Source organism: Fusarium tjaetaba (genome assembly GCF_013396195.1).
Source record: "Fusarium tjaetaba strain NRRL 66243 chromosome Unknown NRRL66243_c0000219, whole genome shotgun sequence".
NCBI classification, from domain to species: Eukaryota; Fungi; Ascomycota; class Sordariomycetes; order Hypocreales; family Nectriaceae; genus Fusarium; species Fusarium tjaetaba.
Genome location: NW_023501415.1, coordinates 109,421 through 132,289, shown reverse-complemented (window position 1 = coordinate 132,289; position 22,869 = coordinate 109,421). Strand labels below are relative to the sequence as shown.

General features: G+C 49.0%; 2 protein-coding genes across 2 annotated transcripts; both read right to left on the bottom strand.

The window, feature by feature from the left end:
* Nucleotides 1-6,755: 6,755 nt before the first annotated feature.
* FTJAE_9662 (uncharacterized protein) lies at nucleotides 6,756-10,440 on the bottom strand (the record flags this gene model as incomplete). Its single annotated transcript, XM_037356605.1, has 5 exons — nucleotides 6,756-7,119; nucleotides 7,169-7,900; nucleotides 7,957-9,432; nucleotides 9,490-9,599; nucleotides 9,649-10,440. The coding sequence occupies 5 exons, from the start codon at nucleotides 10,438-10,440 to the stop codon at nucleotides 6,756-6,758; spliced, it is 3,474 nt and encodes a 1,157-aa protein (XP_037203301.1).
* An 11,583-nt stretch (nucleotides 10,441-22,023) lies between these two features.
* Nucleotides 22,024-22,758, bottom strand: FTJAE_9661 (uncharacterized protein; the record flags this gene model as incomplete). Its single annotated transcript, XM_037356604.1, has 2 exons — nucleotides 22,024-22,568; nucleotides 22,617-22,758. The coding sequence occupies 2 exons, from the start codon at nucleotides 22,756-22,758 to the stop codon at nucleotides 22,024-22,026; spliced, it is 687 nt and encodes a 228-aa protein (XP_037203300.1).
* Between the last annotated feature and the right edge of the window lie 111 nt (nucleotides 22,759-22,869).

Genomic DNA, 22,869 nt, shown 5'->3' with positions numbered 1-22,869 from the left:
GTCCGTTTCAAGCTGTACTGTAGCTCCTGGATGTAATTTCAATGGGCCCTTGCCTTTTCGGACCAAGAACCCCAAACCAAACAAGTTCCTTGTCGGATCCTCAGCTTTCATTGGTGGTTAGTAAATACCCTAGTCATTAGCACCAAGGCATATCTGGACCTACGTACCCCCAAGAACAAGAATCAATCTGGCCTTGCTACTTCTCATAACAATGAAGATCTTGAACAAATGTTGGCTTCTCAACCTCTAGTCATGAACGCCACCGCAAGACTTTCTTTGCCCGAGATCACTGGATGTTGCTTCATTCTCCCTGTTTCAAATGAAACCATCTATACTTGGCTCTTATCTGGCTTCTATGACTTTTCCATAGTTGAAAATGGCCTGCTCTCTTTGTTCTGTCTGTTTCAAATCAACCAGGATGTCAACCACAGGTTTCAAACCTGGACGAGTCCGCCAATCCAACCAATTCGGCCATCAGACCCTTTGAATAAGCCTAGGCTAAGCCTTAACTTAAATGCCGAGAAGTGCATATCCTGAATTAAGCTTCTCCTCGTCAAGGTTTCAGTAACAAACTGACAGCGGCTCGTCTGTCATTCGCTCCGTTCCCAGGACTGACTGACCAGCGGCTGGAGGTCTGGCATGGTATCATGGTATGGCAGAAATCCTTTATGAGGAGCCAGGCCTGGACAAACAATATGGAGTCTAACAGGATATCCTTTGCTACTTTCTTTCATCTTTGCCAGTCCCAGGCAGGCCCGCAAAGCACATTCTTTAACCTCTTCAACTTTATTCTCATCTAAGTGATTATTGGTTTAATTAGCTCAACATACGAAAAGCTGCGCTTCTCGCACTTGCCAATCTATAGTTCTACAACCAGTGTTGCTGATGCCAGGCTCATTCTCGAAGATGGTGCTACTCTCCGCAGTGTGTTATTGGGCCTGGTTAAGCTGAGGGCGTTCACGCCGCTGATAAGGTTGTTCAGTTTAACGGTGGTGGCACTGTCGAGATCTCTGACTTTCATGTTGAAGACTATGATAACGGTGGTGTTCTCGGCGGTAACAAGTCACATCAGAGACATCAGTCCAGCTTAAGACTAACAATTTCTCAGCCACTACCAATTATGGCGACATTTGCACCACGTCCGAAGCTTGCGAGGACTCAGGCAAGAACTGCGACCTTTTCAAGGGTGACTCTGGCGGCAGTGAACCCTCTAGGCTATCTAGTGACCCCGATGGCACTTCTTTGATACTTGCTAGGTCAGGCTTTGAATATGGGAAGACCTCAATAGGGCTTGATGGACGTCAATATTATGTTATTATATTGCCGTAGATTACTGTGGAAGGGTTCTCAAGGCCGATCATGACACATATCTTTGCCTAAACCAAGTGGGATCCAGCAAACCCGTCGTAATCTGAACCAACTGCACTTACTGTGCGTTTATGATTGTCGTAGCGTGCATATCTGCCTGTAAAGGCAATGTTCCGTTCGAGATAACTAGATCAGTGCTGGTGGTTCAACTCCTAGACATACTCGACTTGGCGTGGGGTTGTTGTCACTGCTGAAGGGGGGTCATCTGCTAATATTAGATCTAATATTTTCTGCCAGTGGCAGCAGCTGTCACCCGTGGATAATGATACTGGTTGCCTGGGGCCAATTTTTGTGTTCAGGCAACTCTCAGTTTATTTGTTTATCATTTATTTCTCCCCTCTTTCTTCTTCTTCTTCCTACTCCATTTCTTCCTCGCTCCTCAACCGGCCGCCGCATCACTCCCGGGCCTTGCGCCCGGAGGACTTCGCCCATTAGAAGCCTTTTTTGAACCGCTGTGAAGAAAACCTGGTGAGTAATCTTAATATTGGCTTTCGGTTCTTTTGTCTGACTGAGCAAATCTTAGCAGCCACGGGAGACGAGATGTGTGCAATGTTGAAAGACTTCGCAAAGCAACACAGCACCCTAGGCGCGCCCATTACGCCTAGGGATGCCCTACCACGATAATTAGCTTCTGGTGGGAAGGGGCATACATTCGGGCGTGATGTATGAGAGTTCCTCGCCGGTCGTCAGTTGCACCCTCCTTCGGGGGGGCCCTCTTCGTGAGGGTTGACGTTCGGATTTCTCTTTTTATCACTACCAAGGTCTGTCGCCAGACTCTTGACTAGTGTGTACAAACGAAGTTTTTCATATTATCACTCTCTCGTTCTCATTGCTGTTGCTGGACGAATCTACTTCCATGCTCTCAATCGATCACAGATGATGCAAGGTCTCTCCTGGGATCCTCCACCATGGGCATATTCTAGATGTAGAAACGGCCAAAGAACTGTGCCTTGGTGTAGGGAAACCTTTTCTTAAACTTCAACCATCAAAAGACTTCGACTACACACCGAACGACTTCACTGGCTTGACTACGTTCCCATCTAGTCACCCGGTCTTGAACAATTACATCAAGGTCAGTTACGATGTTTCCTTGAAATACCTGTTGCTAATATGCCTAGGGACCATTCTTGATATCAACGATCTAGAAATACCTCTGTGGGATCTCTATGGCGCCTACTTATTCGCCCAACGTCGCCAACGCTGGTCAGGGTATCACCAAGGTACTGACAGCGACCCAACTCCACATCAAGGCTAGCGAATATTCGAGTTGCTTGCCTTTCTTTATCAACACAGAAGTTTTGGGCGATGATTTGAAGCTGATATCGGACCATCCACTTCTGCAGCTTGAACACGCAGGCCCCGACATGTGCAGGCGATTTGGCTCTGGCCTGGTGCACGAATACCGTTCGAACCAAATGTCTGACAACGAAATGTTTTCGATTCAACCGATGCCATTGAAAGTTTTCTGTTCAGTCACACCAACATCCGCTGGCAGAACATTCATTTCTCTCAAGAAAGTGACGATGAGGCTTTGGTTTCTGTAGCGCCTGCAAAGACTCTCGTTGATCAGATTGCTGCCCAGATGGAAGCACGGTTTTCCAAGACATATCGTCAACAAGCTAGCAAATCGATAAGGGCGATTCATACAACACATTAACTTGTCAACAATCCCATCTAGTGCTAGATCAGGGTCACTACATCTTGCATGCTGCAAATCATGCTGCTAGCTCCAGGCAAAGCTGTCGGGCGCCGTCCTGGTCACATCGAGTGAACAGGTCACCTTCGATTAAGCCCACAATATTGGTCAGGCTAGTGGCTTCATATGCGAGCTGTTCCGATTCTTATGCCTTGCCCTATATTTCCTCTTCCTGCCTCCGAGGACATCTCCACGAGCCCAAGGATTGCTTGACCATATCACAGGCACAGAAGGCGTACGACATGGGCATGATCGTTGATGAGGTCTCTATTCAGATCTTCGTAGGATGAGTTCTGACCCTCGTGAGAAATATGTCTTTCAGAGCGTCTCTGCTCCGTGGTTGGACCAGGGTGACAGTATCAGCCCCAACTTCAAGTCGGCGCACCCAGTGCTTGCACTCAAGGATCGGTACGTTCTTAATCCTGTGTGTGTTCGAAGCTTCTAATGCCATATAGGAATATTTCTCGGTCGGATGATGTGAACTGGAGGCTCGAAATTGCCTCGCATCGTGAAGGCTTTAGGCCGACACATTGTTCAACTGTTCCCTCTATCTTGTGAGCAGCACACCGATTTCCAGCACTTGTCTTCCATTACGACCGCTTTGAGTGAAACCAAAGACCAATGCTTGGGAGATCTTCGATCCAGAAGCACCTTTCGGGCATCTTCGTTTCGCTGAGACCACGATTTGTTCGGCTGATTCAATAGCCCTGTGCGCAGTTCGAGCAATGACACGAAGGGTTTAATTCTCCCGGGAATTTCGTCTTCAGTCGTCTCCTAAGGCTGTGTTCACGAGATCATCATATATTCAGGCCCGGCCAACTTGAAAGGACAATTCCCAACATCAACCACTCTCATTCTACGTCTCCTCGTACTTCTGATTGCGAACAATGAGTCCGAGTTTGCAGTCAACGGAGTTGAATCTTTGTTAACGCAAAGCCGGTTATACCTAGGAGGACCAGACGATGACGTGTCAGCCAAACATCATCTGTAATCCTTAGCCGAGTAACTGAGACGGCGAGGTCTCTTCATGTGAAAGGTTCCAGCTTCCGACTGAGCAGCTCTCGTTCCTCAAAGCCAGGAGACGTTTTCGATATTCAAAGACTATGTGCAACTTTATATCAAGCATCACCTTTCGGATGTACCAGAGCGAGACTTGCCGCTGACCAAGATATCTAAAGAGCACTGGACCACCGGGCACACGATCGCCACTTGAGGCTCTGAATAGCTTTACCAACAACCCATATTAATCAAGGATTTGTGCCTGGTTCAAGAAGGTGTCTTTATTGACAAGTCTTCTATTCTTTACATACACCACTATCTTGCGCCATGATAAGGATATCAAGTTCCATGTTCGATTTTATGGCTCAAGTATGGCGGTTGGAAAGTACCAGTATGCAATAATAGCATTAAGCCAGGTGGCGTCTGGTTCCATCCCATGACCATTGTGGCCAGTTCTCTAATGTCATCGGTGCAAAAGACGATCTCGACTTGTATAATGAGATGTTCCAGAGGTGTCTTCGGGCGGTAAGGAAACACAGAGGCCCATAGGCAAACTCGAGAAACGTCGTCAAAGCTGCAGTCAAGAGTAAGAGCAAGGTCGCTGGTAGCTGGAATAACGACAGCCAAGGGACTGTCGGAGTCAAATGGCCTCGGGTCATATACAGCCAACGTACGGGGTACATACTTGAGGCTCAGGGGTTGTGCTTGAACCACAAGGTTTGGTTGATACTGGTCTTGAAGGCATTCAAGTTACTGGAGGCGGAATTTGGGGCCAAGTTCTACGAGACTGGAGCGTCAACGACACCTACATTTTGATCTCGTAATAGAAGAGAGCTACTCACAGGTGGCGCTCTATCAAGCACACATAGAGTAGCAATCCCAGTCATTCTACCGACACTTGTACCAGTACGAATCAAGCGAGAGTTGCTCAATTCCATTTAGTCTCGGAGCTGAGACGAGCATCTTTCTTGGACCCTCGGTGTGAATTGTGGTTGACCGCTTAGACATGGCCTATGGAGTGGGCTCACCGATCTGTGTACATACATATTCAGATTTTCCCTATGTCTCCTCGTGTTTTGACCCCCCTACAGTAAATCTGTATGACATGTAAGAATAATTGCTTTTTCTTTCTATGGCAAAAGCCACAAACCCTGCACTATCCACAAGCTAAATGGAAACCTGAGTCGCCTCAATGACTCGTTTGAGACACAAAAACTCAGGTGGTGCTGAGAGAAATGTCTTTGATTCACTGGGTTCAACTGAGTCAAAACTGTCAATGGATCATTTTCCGTCTCTTTTCGGTGAATCTGCCCCTCCCCCTTTTCCCCCCTCACATTTTAGACGTTCTAGAAACATGCACGGAATCACCGAAACAGAAATGCCCTGAGCTTCTGGAAGACTTTTCTTTTGGCGGGGCGTGTTCAACTAAACTAAGCTAACGTAGACCCCTGCTACGTAAGGTACCTGGAGGTCTGTCTGTCTGTCTGTACGGGCTACCTTGGCTAGGTAGGGGAGGAAATAAAACTTGGGACCTTAAACCTAGGTAACTGATAAAAAGACTTAGGGAACTTAATATAAATTTAGGGTAAATTTAGGATACCTTTTATAGAGTTTATTTTATCACCCTAAAGTTAGTCCTTATGTTTTCTTACTCCTAGAGGCTTGGGTACCTACTGTACAGAAACAGTGCCTCCCCCACGCATCTCTTGTATGTATGCAATCAGGGGCAGGTCATTTGTTTGTTGTATCGAGATGCTGCACGTAATGAGTGGGATGCAGGACAAGAACAAGGATTAAAAAAGTACGAGGGCCTCGATGGCGTCATTGGTCTTCAAAGTCGCTCAACGCTTCTTGTCGAAGAGGAACATGCGGTAAGGATTAAGAGCTTCATAGTATTGTATATGGATTTTGTATATAATTCAACTCCCTTTGGGAGGCAATGCTTCTAAACATCCAGAAAAAAACAAAACGATTGTGAGCATGCACGTGTTTTCTTCCTCCTTCCCCTTTGATCCAATATGTACTACAGTAGGTATGCTCAACAACCGTGAGTGGTATCTCCTCCAAATCCCTCCATGTCAAACAAGGAAAATTGAGATCCATGATTTTTGTGTTGAAAAACAACAACAACAACGATAATAATAAAATCATTTGCCATATGAAACAGCCATGCAATGCAAATCTTGTAATGTTCAAAAACACAAACGACAGGTAAGCCTCTCTATAAGCAGAAATCAATAAATGACCGGCCAAACCAATAACATCCGTCGACGTATATACAACAGGATTTGTGTTCGAGATCGGGGTTCGCACCCCAAGGAGGTGTTCTTTTGTTGCCCACTGCTAGTGATACAGTGCACAAGAGCGAGCCGAGAGAGGGTGTTGGGTAAGCTAGAACCAATCCAAAACACCCGTGCTTGATAAGGATGGCAATGCACCCATGTTTCTCCTCAGTCGCCATCGAAAAAGGCGCAATCCATGCGCCTGGGGGTATAGTCGCTCTATCCATCGAGCCCATTGCGTTTGACTGAGCGTCTAATAACTACCTGCCAAGACAATGGCACTCCTTCGTGGTCTCTCATGGCGCGTATGAATCAGTCCCCAAACGCCATGTCATCATGATGATTATAAATGATAATGAAAGTCATCAATATAGGTCTCCAAGTCACGGCGGCAAATATCGTCGACTGCATCACTGCCCGTGTGATGAGTTCATCTGTAAGTGATGAGGCATAGATCGTGGGTGTCCTTGATCGCCCATCTGATGGGGCATCTGAGGCGGCGCAGCCATGGGAACAGGTCTTGGAGTGTGGTAGCCAGGTGCGCTTGTGCCGCTCGAGAAGCTCGAGTTGGTCCTCGGATCGTAGCTGAAAAGATCTCTCTGTAGGCCTTCAAGGATGTGCATGTCAGTTCGAAGTGCGCTCGTTGCCGTTGCCGACTGTCGCAAAAACTGGATCGTCTTGTGGAACAGTGTTCGGAGCAGTTCCTCATCTACATAGGTGTGAAGGATTGGGTCACGGAATGCAGCTGATAGAATCAGCAGGTTACCCCATTGGCTAGAGTGTGGTCAGCTTGAGGCCCATCAGTTGAAGACGAAAGACTTACGCGTGAGCTGTGCCGAAAACATTGGTGATGATCGGCCTCCTATCTCCCAGACCGTGGAAAGCACGGGTGCTTTCAATAAGCGCCTTGATACCCTTCTTAGCCAACTCAACGACTTGAGGATCGATATCGCCATGCGTTCTAGCCTTGGGATGAATGACGGGCGCTGTGATGTCTTGTCGAAATTCGGAGCTGACGCTGGGAAAGTTGGGGCTCGATGCATGGTTCTTGATTGAGTGCGAGAACTGTAGAATCTGTCGAATGAATGGGCGATAAGTGATCACCTGAGCTCCCCAGTACTTTGCCCGCAGTCTTGCTGCCAGAATATCGTCTGCAGGGGGATCATCCTCTCTGAATGCAAAGCTAGGGGCAACCCAATGCATACCCGACACAGCATCAGACACGACGCCGACATTGCGGAACTTGTCTTTGCCAGGTTTGGCCGGATCTTCGGGGGCGTAAAACATTCGGTGGATGCTGTTGAGGTGGGTACGCAAGTATAGCTGACCTGGGTAGCTGTCCAAGATGCGCTGGTTAAAGCCTTCCAATAGACTCATGTTAGGGTGCGGCATGTCGTCTTCGTATGAGAGCAGCCCTGATGGGGGAAGTTGCATCTCTGCAATGAGATCACTCTCGAGCTGCAGACAAGTCCAGAACGTGAGAGCAAGTTGGTTATACTTGGTTTCCTGGATGAACTCGCTGTTGCGCTTGATTCGTCGCATTTTGTCCAGGCTCCTGCAATGTTGTTAGCCACTCCCGATCTGTGTTCTACTGAAACTCATAGCACTTACGGTCTCATGATGACTTGGAGCTTGTGGCTGGCTCTGTGGATGAAAGCAAAGCTCTCCATCGGCCTGCCCAGCTGGCCATGATACAGCCCGGCAAAGATGTTGGCGTACACATTTTTCATATTGTTATACGCGCCGGTATGGTTGCCAAGGATATCCGTAGCGTAGGCAAAGTACTCCAGGCCAGGAATCACCTCGTAGTTCTTCTTCAGACTGTAGCCAGAGCGGAAAGCACCTGTGCCATGAATAGAGGATCGACGACTATGAATGTTCCGGTCTTGCTCTTTAGGTGATGGCAAACCTGATGAATGGGAATGAGATGAGTACCCCGGCGGGGAGCCCTGATTGGGCGATGGCGGAATGGCTCCATTGCGGAGGGCAGGGCTTCCGTGTGGAGGAAGAGGCTCTGTAGGATGGACGACATCTGGCACGTTATCGCGATGAAGGCAAACTTTACCCAAAGCCAGAACCGTGAGAACTAGAGCGGTATGGATTGACCGATCTGGTCGACCGATACGTTGTGGCGCCGGCGTGGGTGGCTCGGAGCCATCTGGTCCTGGCGATCGTTTCCTCTTTGAGCCTGCAGCTTCTGGTGTCGAAGAGCCTCCTCCAACCGCGAAGGTGGGCTTCGATGTTTGTGGCTTTGCTGAACGTGGCTGTGATGCAGGAAGGTTATCCAGAAAGTGCCTAACCCAGTAATCCAACAGCTTTGGTTGAATGATAGGGTGCATGTTGAGAATGTTTTCCTTGAAACTTTCGACGTACGCCCATACTTTCGGCTCAGAGAAATCAGGGTTACCATCAACCAAAACACCTCCCTTATATTCCACTTGGTCTGGAGGGCTAAGTCCACCAAGCTGGCCCCAATCAGCCGCGGGCGAAGGAGATGCCATATCGGATGAATCGTCGGCCATATCCAAGTTGCCATGATCGGTTGGTTCTCTAACATGTCGCGAAGGATGGGAGTCTTCACCTCGACCGTACACTATCAGAACACCCCTGTTCTGTTCTTGGCTGATGGGATATTCGCTAATGTAACGTACACCTTCGCGCTCAACGTGATGTTTTGTAAGCTCCCGGATGGAAGGCCATTCCAAGAGCAGACCTGCCAAAGTCGTATGGTTGATGGGAATCGCGGGCTCGCCAGGGGGAACGGGTGGGCCTGGCTCTACCTCCATCTCATCCTCGGCCATCATACGCAGTGGCATAGGCTCTGAGGATGGGTGATCGCGATGGGCGTCATTATAGTACGGGTCCACAGAAGCGCCATTGGCAACGTAAGGAGATGCTGGCGCACGTTTGTACTCGTCCTCCAAGGAGGATTCTGTCTTGAGCGCTGATGTCGCAAGATGTTTGGGCAACAGGGATTCCATCTTGATCAATCTCTGATCAAATCGCCCCAGGTGTGACATGATCGAATTAAGTGACGTCTGAACAGAGCCGAGACCCTCTAGAATGTCGGCTTGAGCTTTATCCGTCCTGCAATAATTCTTAGTATTCTGCTATCAAGCCGATGTGAATCTCTCAAGAACCTACGCCTTGGGCACCGGATCACGGTATTTGCATTCCACGCCTTTTTCCTTGCAGGTTTTACATGGCTTCGTCTCGTCGCACTTGGCCTTCAACTGCCGGCAGCTATCGCACGCCTATATCCAATTAGAACTTGCGCGCTTCCAAATCACAATAGGCTCGTACCTGAGAAGCTCTCGTGTTCTTCTTCTTAGCTGGGACGGACGATGAATAAACACTATAAAATGGTTCGTGAGGGGTTGAAGGATAACCTCCATGTTGCTCGTAGGGCGTCTGATGGGGCACGGGAGTAGGCGGCGGGAAGCTGGGCGCACGGTAGCCACCCGGTGTCGGGGGCATAGAAGGCGCGCCTTCGTAATTCATGTGTCGCGGTGGGTTATCTGGGTACGCGCCAGGAGGCGGTGGTGGTGGCAGCGAGGTCGGCGGAAGATGTGGTGTTGACGACATCCCTTCGGGCGCATGGCCCGTCGAGTTGGGTCGGCGTTGATCCTCGGCTGGGTCTCGTTTTATGGGAGGATCTCTTGGACCGTAAGGCGGGTATGGGTGATGCGCTGGATGCGCCGGCGACGGTGGTGGATGTGGGTGCTGCTGCTGAGGGTGCTGTTGCGGTGGATGTTGATGTTGATGTTGATGCTGCTGTTGCTGTCGGTGGTAGTCTTGAACGGGAGGATAGGGCTCTGGCTCATGATGGCGACGATCGGTGTCGTGAAGCGGTTGCGCAGGCGCAGCGTGAGAAGGCGTCGGCGGAGCTGAGGAATGCTCGATGGGTCGGGGAGGGTAATGTTGATACGGGCTCGGTGGAGGATGAGGAGGATGATGTAGAGCGCCGGGGGGAGGCGGAGGCGGCGGTGGAAGTTGATGAGCGTGAGGATGTGGTAGTGATACTCCTTGTTGAGGTGTGCCGACTGGCCACGAAGAGAGGCGTGGACGTTTACTATCTGGAGGTGCTGGATCCATGCTTGAGTACTATATATGTATGGTAGTACTTGCACACATAATCAGGAACAAGGCGAAGAGAAAAGCAGGGACCACGTAGAGGCGGTGGCCATGGATAGGTACAATACAATAGTAGAATGGGATAGGATAATGGCAGAAGCGAAACAAAAGACGACCCGGGGAGTGAGGTGAAGCTTCCAGCTGCTCTGGAAGCTGGAGGGGCGGATGATAATTGGGCCCTTCAGCAATAGAGGTAGAGGTTGAGAGGCATGGGGGTGGGTGTGTCTGAAACGACTGGGTACAATTACATGTACGTGTACGAAGTACTGCACTGTATGTACCGGAGGTGAAAGGTGAAGTTTTGGAGAGAGATTCAGGTAGGTAGGTAGGTAGACAGGCAGGTATCCGTAGAGAAGGAGATGGGATGCCGAGTAGACTCTTCCAGCCAGCCTGAGCCCCAGTGACGCGGTGCGGTAGGATCAGCAGTTGGGCAGAGACAAGATGGAGATTCGACAAGCTCTGGCTCGCTCGCTCGCTCGGTACCTGGGAGATGGACAACGGTGGGGGGCACAGACACAACGGCGGTAGCGAAAGGACTTTCGAAGGATGGGATCGGATGGTTGGGATGGCGAAAAAAAAGGGACGCGCTCGAGACTGTCGAGACTGAGAGCTGGAGATTGAGGGAAGAAAGGCGCAAATTTGGCGAGCGAACGGATCGATTCTTGGGCAGGTATGATGTCGACTCCAAGTCGAGCGCAATTCTGGGACCGACAGCCTCAAACCTCAAGGCACAAAAGACGGTCTGCCGGGGGGTGGGCGGGCCTGGTAAAGGCAGTTTTGGAGCCAATTGACGAACCGACCCTGCCGAGTTGACAGTCGGAGGAGGCTAAACAAGGCCAGGGGGTTAAGGAACCTTGATGCTTGGCTGTGACTGGGGGGGATGATGTCGGCGAAGACTCTTCTTTTTCTTTGGCGGACCCCTGCTGCCCGTTTTTCTCTCCACCCCTGCACCTAAGAGACTACCTGGAGAACAGACCAGATTTTCCAGCAAGATGGAAGTCACCGTACCGGTACCTGGAACCGCGAGTTCGTTCTGCGTTGCTGGGTGCTACAGAGAAGAGACTGACGTCGGTCGCTACCCGCTGGCTTGGTTCGGGCTTGGGGTTTGGTCTGGTTTGGTCTCTTAACATGTTGTTCTCGCTGCTAGACAGGCAGGCCCTCCCTCTCTCCTCTACTAAAAGGACCCTTTTTCTATGGCTGAGCGAATATTGAAGTACATACATACAAGTCCGCCGGTTGGAGACTACCGAATATGGTCAACAGAGCGGGCGGAGGTGTTGCAGTCGCAAAATATGGATGATGTGAGAGCAGATCAAGCTTGCAGAAGCACGTAATGGCAAGAACAATAGTACAGCATGTGCCAGTAAAAACAAAGAAGCGCGGTAGGCGAACAGCTCAACACCGCAACTTTGCTGATACGGTACCCGCGCCGTACCGTACCGTGCTGTAATGGATGCTCACGAGTAGCGGACAAGTGAGAAGTGAAAAAATTCAGGCCTTGGGCAAAGTATCTGGCCATGCGACGGACCGCCCAAAGGGTACAAGCTTCAGACGGGAGATGATGGCTGGGTGGAGGTGAACGAGATTGTGGTGGTGCGCTGAGTTGAGAGTTGAACAGTGGAGGCCTCGTGGCCGCAGCGTGGAGCCCAACACCTCGGAGGCGTCTAGTAGCGCACGACGGATTTGCTCTACTCAGTGTCCGACTAGCCTGATTCTCACAAAGAGATTTTTTTCTGAAACTCCAGTGGATACTTTATTAGCTTGGGAAAATCATACAGCTGACTTGACTGTAGGTAGGCTCCAGAGGCATTGAGTGTTATACGTACGTACGTAACTCCAGCTCGATTCAGTCACAGTGACAGTGCACTCGACTCAAGATGCAACGACTCGCCAGCAATACACTCAAAAGTACATACTACTCTCAGAGTCCCAGTACGTCAAGAGTTTAGGTTAAGAGTCCCATCCATTCCTGGTTGAATCTCGGTTACTGGAATTCCATTCTCGGTACTAGAGTTCAGTGAAACATCGAGCGAGAATTAGACGGATAAAGTAAGCTCAAGGTACTACTTACTGTTGGAGCTCCTGGTCATTCCCGACCAGCTGCAGATCATGGAGAAAAAGGTTTTGCCGGTCCTTGCTTACACATCACGGGCCGTTAGAAGAGGTGAAAGATAACGGAAATCTTGATACCCAACGCCAATGCTAACCAGCAATGCCCGGACACGCCGTCTAAGTAAGTATGGATGTATGTACTTTAGGTCCTTGAAAAGCGAGCGAGTGTAAGTGAACGAACGAACGCATGATGATGGACTGTGGGCGGGCGTATAGAGAGCACGTACTGCAAGGTATAGTACTTTGAGGGGTCAAAGTCCCTCAAGTACATTGCAGTAGGTACAGTACCACCAAGACCCTTGAAGATCTTTGAAATTTCCTGCGTACCTTGCCAGGTAGTCTATCCGTATTCTCGGTACATTCAAGCCCGACAAGTCTCAGATCTCTGTTGATGTACATAATTGCGCTCTGGTAAATTGCTTCAGTACCTACCTACTACCTTCAAGATGCAGAATTCCCTCAATGCCCAAAGCTCGGGATTGTTGTGTCGATGAAGAAGCGAAGGAACATGTATGTATGTACGTATGTACAGCACGGACAATGATCACCATGACGGGACCTTGTATGCACAATCATTGATCGCAGCAGCAGCGCCAGCGCCACCGCAATGCAACGAAACTCACCAGCAGAGCGAGCAGCCCAGTTCAGCCACTAGGTGAACAGTGATCCCCCCCTGTAGTGTCTCCTGCGGAGCAGTTTCTCGGCCACGTGAAAGGTCGCAGGTGACTCTTGTAGCGGAAGCAAGCCTTGATATGACGACCAATGATTGGGGTTGCTTTTTTTCTTCTGATCTCGTAGACGGACAGTTTCCGCCCCAACTTGCAAATGAGGGAGGTTGGCAGGGCACTCCAGACAGAAGTGAAAGTCGCAAAGAACCTTTGGTCAACAAGGGCAGATAATAATGCGAAGTGTGTATGTACAGTAGATGCGGTTATCCTCGCTTTGAGCAGTGGCCACTTATTGTCCAATGCTATCCCAGCCGCCTCTCACTCACAGACTCACGTTGGCATCCTGTCCAAACCTGCCAGAAACGTCATTTCCTTCCTCTGTCGGACATTAAGTTGTTGACAAACATTGAGACCGGGTCATATCGACTTAGCAAGCACAAGCCACCTATCATTCAGTAGGTAGTCACCTGCCGGGAGATTGTAGCAAACGAGATCGTCGATTTTCATATATAAAAAAAGGAATAATTGTGAGAGAGTCTCTGTACCAGTATAAGTTTGAATCCAGTCAGTCTCCTTGTGAACTTGATTGATTAACAAGAAGCAAAAACGGACGAATCACTTCTGGAGTACAGATTCTAGCCAATCATTACTAACCTACTGCATCAACAGCCGCACGTTACAGCTTGTGCTAGTCGCTACCCATGGAGAGTCCTTGTCGATCATATCTGTCTGTCACCAGTCTAGAATGTAGAATACCGTAATACTTTTACCAACTTCTTAGGTAGCCCTCGGGTCCGAGCTGTTATAGCAGATCTGACTCAATGAACCAAGAGTCATAACATCCGAGCAGACTGCCCAGTTGTGCAGGCCTTGTTTCTACTCAGAGGCTCTATACTACATACTATGTATGTATGTCAAAACTTGACTCCAGACTGTCGACGGTTGACCAACAGTCCATCCACGTTAGACTACCTACTGTACGTTTTGAGTTCGTGCTTTGAAGCAACACATGGGCCTTCACTGCCACAAGCTGTGTCATGATGACGATCTTCAGCAGGACGTTAAGCGCTGCCATGTAGAGTATATTCATACAACCCTGATGATTTTCCTCAAGTGCCGATAAGCAGAAACTTGAGTTGAAATAATGTAGTATAGGTACTACTATGTAACCCGAATGTCCACAGCGTGTCTCATATGACGCTGTATATTTGGCGAGATTTGATGGAACTCCAAAGGACAGACCCCAGGCGCGACAATTTGAATCGACCAGGGTCTTTTATTCTACTGCTTCTTCTACGAGCCCTTCCAATATTGGACATGATTTATTAGATACAGAATCCGCTCAACCCAGCCAGCCCGGGCCTTCCAGCGGCTCTAACGTCTCTTATTGATGAGATTCGCTCAGAGCTAACGTTTATTTGTATGGAATCAGAATGCACTCAGTGCCAGGCGATGACACTGAATATCCGCCTAGGTACCTTGAGCCTCGATGCAATCAGACAGATGCGAAAGCCACTCTAGCGACGATCCAGAAGCTCATTCATCCAAGCCCACGCTTTGACCTGTCACATAGCGATCGAGCAAGCGTTTATGTTGATCCGATCAAAATTTTCAATTACCGGTCTGCCACTTAATTATTCCTGTTCTTGCTTCGCTTCGAAAGCCAAGCCACGAATGGAAGTCGAAGCACAATCCTCAGCTTCTATGCTCTCGCGCTGACCGACAAAGTGAGATAATGATGGGCTTGGGATGACCTAAGTCGCTAGCTAATGCGCAACTAACAAGATTGATGCTCCTCTCGATGCATGAATACTTGGTCACGATGAAGCGACGGCCGTCACCGCTTCTTGCTTGTGCCCTTCACCTATTGATGTATGTATGTATGGATGGATGGGGATGGATACGGTGAATCTTTTCCTCGGCCAGTGGATCCATCTATCGTCACAGGTAGATTTATTATTATAGGAACGCATGGAGCACGATGCACACAAAACTGACTTTCTCCGTAGAAACATAGGTACATACCTCCTTGCATCTTATACGTGATCATGCACTATCTTGCCCTAATATTCTTTCAAGTTCAATCGTCCCCAAATACTTGTAGGGTATCCATGTGGTTGGACAAACAGTCAATATCACTTACCTAGGTACCAGGCATTCATCAAGGACCATCCGTTCCCCCTAGCCACAAAAAAAAGCTTCTGGAACATCGGGTTGTCTTATCTCCCTCCACCAAGACCCCATTAGCATGCAACTGGGGGACGGATGCATATAGTTAGCTAATAGACACTTCGCCGCTTGTCCGATACTACTGGAAAAGGCAATTGGTCTGTAGGAAGAGCAGTGTCCCATAGTTTCCTGCATATGAGGTGCATGAGGCTACCTACATACATCTCCCGCTAAGTTTTTTGGGTGTTTCTTTTGGGACATCCCTGACTGTACACGGGTTAATCAAGGGAGGATATTGTCGATGAACAGATACATGTTACCGCCGACTGAAAGGCGCGCTGGATCTGACTCGCCGAACGATTCAAGACCGCTTGCTCCGTAATAGCCTCGACCTGGTTGTCAAATCGGCCGAGGGGATCGCATGTATGTATGTACGGAGTACTGTACATCTGGAGAGAATCATCCCACGGCCAAGCAGGCAGGTATGTATGTACTATGTATCTCTACCTGTACCTTGCATGGCACCGCGCCTGGCTGGGATTGATCCCCTGGATATAAAGCCCTTCCTTACTGTAACGTCGCCTGCTAGTAGGGTATTCATGGATGGTACTTTCGTCAGTGAGCCTGTTGGCTACGGCTGGTTGTACATACAGTACATAGTATCTGCGCTAGGTGGGCATTCATGCCCAACATTTGCCTCTTGTCGAACAAGACACAAATTCGATCTCGAACCGAAAAAGACATACAGTACATATCCAGGGAGCACTTCCGTCTCCATGCTTTGAAACCCAATTGTGGCCAACATGTAGAAGGGTGTGTGCTTATACAGAGAGAGTTTGGTTCGATGGAATGGTTTTTCTTGAATGCCACTAGGTACTCCGTATTTTGTGCTACGATCCCTCTACTATTGAGATGTCACACCGGCTTTTCTGCCTGTCTTTGGCTTGACATCCGCTTGTAATCACCAATTGGCCCAGCCCTGCTTCTCAAGTAATATGCAGATCAAGTTCATGCCACGGTCAAACCATTGATCTAAGGATTTGATATTTTTTGTGCTGTGCTACCTTTGTAGCATCGATCTCAATATCCATTGCTCAACGCTCGGGCGACGTCAGAGACGTGACAATAATCAGAGTGATGGATAGCCCACAGAGCAGCGAAGTGCAGTACCTAGGATACCTTACAGGTCACAATTATTACTGGTTACCAAGGTTGCTGGCAATTTGCCATCAACCCAGTCGTTGGCGAACTCAGGTGTCATACCCTGGCTGAAAACGGTGGGAGACGACCTCTCTTCAGAGCTTTCCAGATCGCCGGGACGACGCTAATGGATCAATAACTCCCTTGGGGATCCTAGGGTTCGTCTGGCAACGTTGGCGTCGCTGAATGCGACGTCATGTGTATGCGAAGGCAGTGAAGCGATGCAGGGGGATCGCTCCAGACATGGGTAAACCGTATGAGAGAGTCCCTACTCCGTACACTGCTGAGCGGATATGATTGTTACTGTTAGTTGGTAGGTCCAAACCGGTGACGTCCCTATTACAGACACTCACACTCTAGGTATGTACATACCTTACTGCAAGGCGTGTGTACGTACTGTACAAAGTCGACGTGGGCGTAGTCTAGAATGAGACAAGCCACCACACACCGACAAACCACGACGGGCACCGACAACATGGAACTGGGTCAAGCTGACCTCTCAGAGCCGTCACCGACTGCACAGCAACAGGGGGTCGTAAACGACTGGGAGAAAAAGCAAAAAGGCCACGGCAACGAGTCAGTCGCGGCTCGTCGGCGTCCTCAAGTGACCCGGAGGTCAAACACACACAATTCAAACACAATCCACAACTTGGAAAGTTTAATAGGAGGCTCGGAGCCGCCTGCGGGCCGGTGCGGACGCGGAATCGGCTTATTCACTTTCCGTCCGTACGCTACTCAAGCACATACAACGTAGTGGACTGGACTGAAGGCATCGTATCGTAGCGTATCGTAATGTATCGTAGATGCTCGCGTTGATGGAGCAGCGCTAGAACAAAACAAGTGCAAGATGGTGACCTCCAGTCGCATTGGATCTAAAAGTATCCGTATTCCACCTTACCAAGGGCCAAATCTTTCTTCTAACGACGAGCCACACTTGGTTATTCGTATGCTTGTTTAGCATTTCTCAATCAATCTCTCTCTCTCTTACTCCTTTACGCCGGTTGGAATAAGCTTAGTAGTCAGTCTAGCCGTTTCGTGAAGCTCGTTCATTTCTACGACAGAGTAACATGGAGATACAGATTACAGTTGATCCTCCCACAAACTTAATGACACCTCGCTTATTTCTATGCGTTATTCTTGGTTGCCCTGAAACCTTCTTGGAGCTATGCTGCCCTTGCTTGAAACTCAGCAAAGCAGGGGGCGGCCAATTCTTGAATCGAATCGAGACCCATTCAACCCGTTGAAGGCTGAGACATTGCAGGTGCCGTGTCCACGTCGTCGGTGACAGTAGAAGCCGTCGCTTCAGCATGTCATCGTCTTCCTTGCTCGGCCGCCAGGCCCAAGATGGCTCTGCGCCGTGGTGGTATCCGACAGTGTTCACCAGTCACCAGTTGTTCCTCTTGGCGGGTAAACAGACCTGAATCGTACAAGTGATTGGGGGTAACATTGGGGTGCTTGTTTACAACACGAGCTGTGTGTCTGTCTGTTCTTGATGCTGATGGCCCCCATAATAATTCTTTTTCCCAAGTCTACGTTGTTACCCTACATTTCAGAGCTACGACATAGGTTCGCAAACCCATACCTATTCCAGTGATAGTAGCTGTTAGCCGCATTGCACCGTCTTTTCTTCGTTGTTCTAGAAGACGCACTTTTATGACCTATCGACTCTGTTCAGCTACCCCGAATACAGTCAGTCCTGGCGTTTTGACGCCGCCATTTATCAGCCGGGCATCAAGCCCGACTCCGCACAACCTAGCTTGTCTCCTTGTACATAGAACTGTTGTCAACATTGATCCAACTTCCGTTATGATCAGTGATTCCTTCAGATACATCCATTTGGGTATGGCAATAGCAAACCCAGCTCTCAAGTGCATACGTATGTAGTATTGAGTTGGCTTACGTCAGGCGCTGAAACATCAATGGCTGAAATGCCTTTGCCTAGATCCCAATATCTGACATATGGAACGTGATCACAAGTTTACTACCCTAAGCAATATACAGGCTACCAATTGCAAGTATATCATTATAATACTAGTGCTGTGTTGCTTTCTACACATACAACCCAACGAGGTCATGTTCGTGTGACAATATGTAACTAACAGGAGCTTCAAATCATGGTAGAGATGGAGCTCACAACCCGAAAGCGTCAACGGAGTTTCCTGTGCCGCTGGTCGATTTCCTTGCTAGGGACTCCTCACCTGGATTCTACATAGTATCAATACTTGGATAAAGACAAAACCATGTCTCAGAGTCAAATAAGACGAACCATGACACTATAATAGACGGGTGCTATCAGCCCAGGTACCCGACGCCACGCTTATGGAGGGGGGACAGATCAGTCAGTACTGGGACGCGGATCTCAATCGCCATCTCTCTAGCTACGGTATTTGGTATCTCTTGACTGGCAAGCATATGTATCATCATCATCCGCACCGTGTTACTGCAAGTCACGAGAGACAATTCACACACCGATGCGGGGAAAGTCTATCGTTGGCACCAGTCACAAAGTTGTAGAGCGGGGTTCTGATAATGCCCATGATGAAGGCCTGCCTGTTGATGTATGAGTCTGCAATAGTTACTGTACTCTGTACAGCATATCGCGTTGTTATGATCAGCAACCACATGACCCTGAGATAATGCCCAACACGTGCAAACTGATGCCAGTAGAGGCGCAATAGCGCGGGATGAGAGATTGATATCAGGCCATCTAAGAGGGTCCGAGCGGTGACCCAAGGTCAAGATCGTTTTGTCAACCATATCAACCAAAACAAATCAACACATGAGGGTTGGTGCTCGCTGCTGAACCCTGATGTCTGTACTTCATGAGCAGATTTTGTAACGATTTGCTTCACCATGTGCCTCTCTGCGTGTTCGTGTTCAACAACGAGACAGATAGCAAGAGTAAGAGTAAGATGAGATGCCATATCGGTCCACACGGACCACGCGACGACGTAGCCAGGCCAAGGTTGCAGGCCCAGATTGATCGTATGCGACCTTGCTTCGGCCGCCTTTTGTTTCCTGCCATTTAACTCGTCGCAGCTATACGAAGTCCTGGCGATGATACCTGTACCACCCATTTCAGCGTCCAGAGCATGCTGAGCGAATAGCTACAGCACAATTGAGCAATGTTCATATGGCATGGTATGGTTTACAAATACACATACACATACATACATACATACATGGTCAAGGATCTCGGGTGAGGTCGCGTGGCGCGCCAGCAGCCCACAACGCGGCTGTTTTCACCGTTTCTGGTTATGTCGCTGAACCTAGTGCCACGAACCGAGATTGAAGAGACCCTGATGATATGATAGCGATAGCACTCCTAGGCACTCTGTCGCAAGCCATTCGTGTGATCCAAAGCCATATTGAAAGCAACGTTCTGCTGATGGACTCTAGATGATTGGTGTTTATCTTGCCGAAGAGATTGAGGCTTGCTAGCTGATACACGCAGTGCACGCACCAGTTCCAGTTCCAGTTCCAGAGTCCTTAGCATCTAATACACAGGAGAAGAAAACTTCATGTCGATCATGAGCTGGAGGGGTTGGAAAGTGTAATAGCTCTCTGAGGACCTTGGCCTAGAAGCTTTGCCCGGCCACGAGCGGATAATGAGCCGGTCTTTTGTTCACCACAATGTATATCATCATATCGAGATTGAGAGACAGCATAGCCTCGCGAAACCTTCTCGGAGATAACCTGGGCAACTAGACTCGACCTCGACAGCCCTATGATACCGCTTCTTTGAGGTCAATGCTACATCATCATCGTCAAGTGTTGAAATCGCCGACAAAAGGTCCATGCCAGGCACTCTGAAAGCTGAGGCTTGCTTCGTTCCATAGACCGTTCTTGGCCGAGCCGGAAGTAAATTGCCTCTGTTTGTTTCACGTTCAGGGTCAAGATGTCCCGCTTCTTCGGTCTATAAGTTCAAGAGTTAATTTGGCTGTACTATGTACAACAACTGCGGCCGCTGAGTACAACAACAACGGCACGAATATGTCGTTGGCAGTCGGTCCTTTTGCTTCAGATTTCGATTGGCGGTTGTGACCGGAGGTTAGGAAACAATCGGTGACGATGACCTGCTGGTACATGTGTCGAATTTCACGGCAGGGATACTTTGTTCCAGTAATGTGAACCGATTGACGAGATGACTTGATAGAAGGAAAAGGCTTGATTCTTCTAAGCTAGCTACAGAAAGAGAGGACTATTTACAATAGTCCTAAAGTATTTACCTAAGCTAGATTGCCTATAGCTGCCTAGATAGGCTTCCTGCATATAGGCATCTAGGGCAAACAGCAAATACATACAAACAAAGGGCATCAGTTATCCAACAAGATGTCTTGATAAGATTGACCGACTTCCATGTTCTGAAACTGAAAATTCGTTGCTGGGGGGCCATTCTACCAGTGTGATGACTGCCAAGCTGTCCCCCCGGGCTTCAGGCTGAACTGTAGGTCTGGGGGATGAGCCGATGGATTCAGCATCTGGTAGATCTGGTATGAAAAAGGCAGCTTCACGAATAGACAGCAACCAAAGAAACTGAAAGCTACAATTGCGCTACCCAAGAATCCGGTTCATCCCAGCAAGCCCAGTCAGGCTGGAGTACGATTATGATTCTTGTATCTCGTAACTGACAGAGCTAGACTATTGTTACTGGGAAGCTCGAACCTGCAAGGCAAATGTCGAAATAGCGAAAATGCTCCTGATATCTATTTCTCTTCGGAGTTTCGCACCTGTCCTGGCCTGGGCTGCCTGGGTGACATAGTTGCGTGACAGTTGTGATTAAAGATTTCCTTAATGTCACCCATCCGTCGTCTCGTACTTCGGGGCCATTTTGCCTCTTCAAACAAGGTCCCTTTGCACAAGGCGGTTCCTCGGCGCGAAGATGCGACTCGGCCGTATGATGATCCTGTTCGTGAATGCTCATCGCCTTCCCAATGCGAGCTGTTGACGTTATATTTTGTGTAACCAAACCGATGCTACCTGCCCATGCCGCAATAGTTACGCAGCTATAGGTAGTTAAGAAGGGAAGTTGATAGGCCAGCCCCCATGTTTCGTGTCTTTGGCTGACAATTGACGCGAAGCATATGCCAGCTGTTGGTATGTTTATTCCACCACTGAGGTTCCGTGACTGCAGAGTGCACAGCTTTCCGGTTCGTGGGTCAGAGTTTTTGGTATGATCCGAGCTTCAAGCTCAGACTTGTAAAGCCATCCATTATCCATATATGCCAGTTGTCTGGCGCAACAGGTGATACTATCTGAAAATGGGTTCCCTGGCGGAGTTTGTCGTCCAAGTAAACTCCCCCCTTGCGAGAGCTTGGACAGACAGCATGCAAATGATGGTCCACGCCGCATCGTCAAGCTGTACAGTCGTTAAATGCTGGAGAATTACCCCGTGTCATTCAACATCACTTTCGGCAATCTTTCTCCGCTTAGGACGTCCCCGCAAGGAGATGTCGTGATGCCCAACGAGCCGGGTCTCATCTTGGACTGGCTCGGATGCATCAACAGGACCGTCATCTGCACCTTCAGTGAAGACTAGGTCGCCTCGTCGACCAAGGACCTCTTTGCCAGCTTCCTCTAAGAGGATACCAAACGCCAAGAGAGCTGTCTCATCCATGCTCCGTTCAGTAATGTTTCGGCTATCCGGAGGTTGGCGCTCGCGGTTTCTGACGCTGTAAAAAGCACTGGTATAAGCGTGAATGGCTTTGAGGAGGTCACTATCTGGCAGGACACCCTGCCCCCCACAGGGCAGGTCGTGTTCATGAGCGTAGTAGATGTCGTGCTCCAAGTAACGCACGGGTGCATCTTTCCGCCTGAATAGAATTTCGTCAGGAGCCAAAGGGATATCTTTTGTGGAGTATCTGATTGCCTTGGGGTGACGAGGTGTATGATGCAGCTCTTCCGGTTCCGTTACGGGACCTTGGTCATGTGAGACTTTGCCTGATTTATGTGAGATTCGAATCGGACGATCACAGGAGAGCAAAATACCTGCTACAGCATCATAGACAGTTGCATGTCTGCGTTTCGATCCCTTACTAGAATCCTGCTCGGTAGCCACAGGATCTCGGTTAAACGAGACGCTACTTTGATGTAATGGCGCTATACGTGAGTTGTTCTTTGAGATGTCCATAATGTGCAATGAAAAGCTAGGTTGGAGGTTTATGTTTGATCTGTTGCTCTCTACTGTTTCAGGGTGAAAAAGATATCGAGATTCTCAGACGCTCGAGATATGCACGCAGAA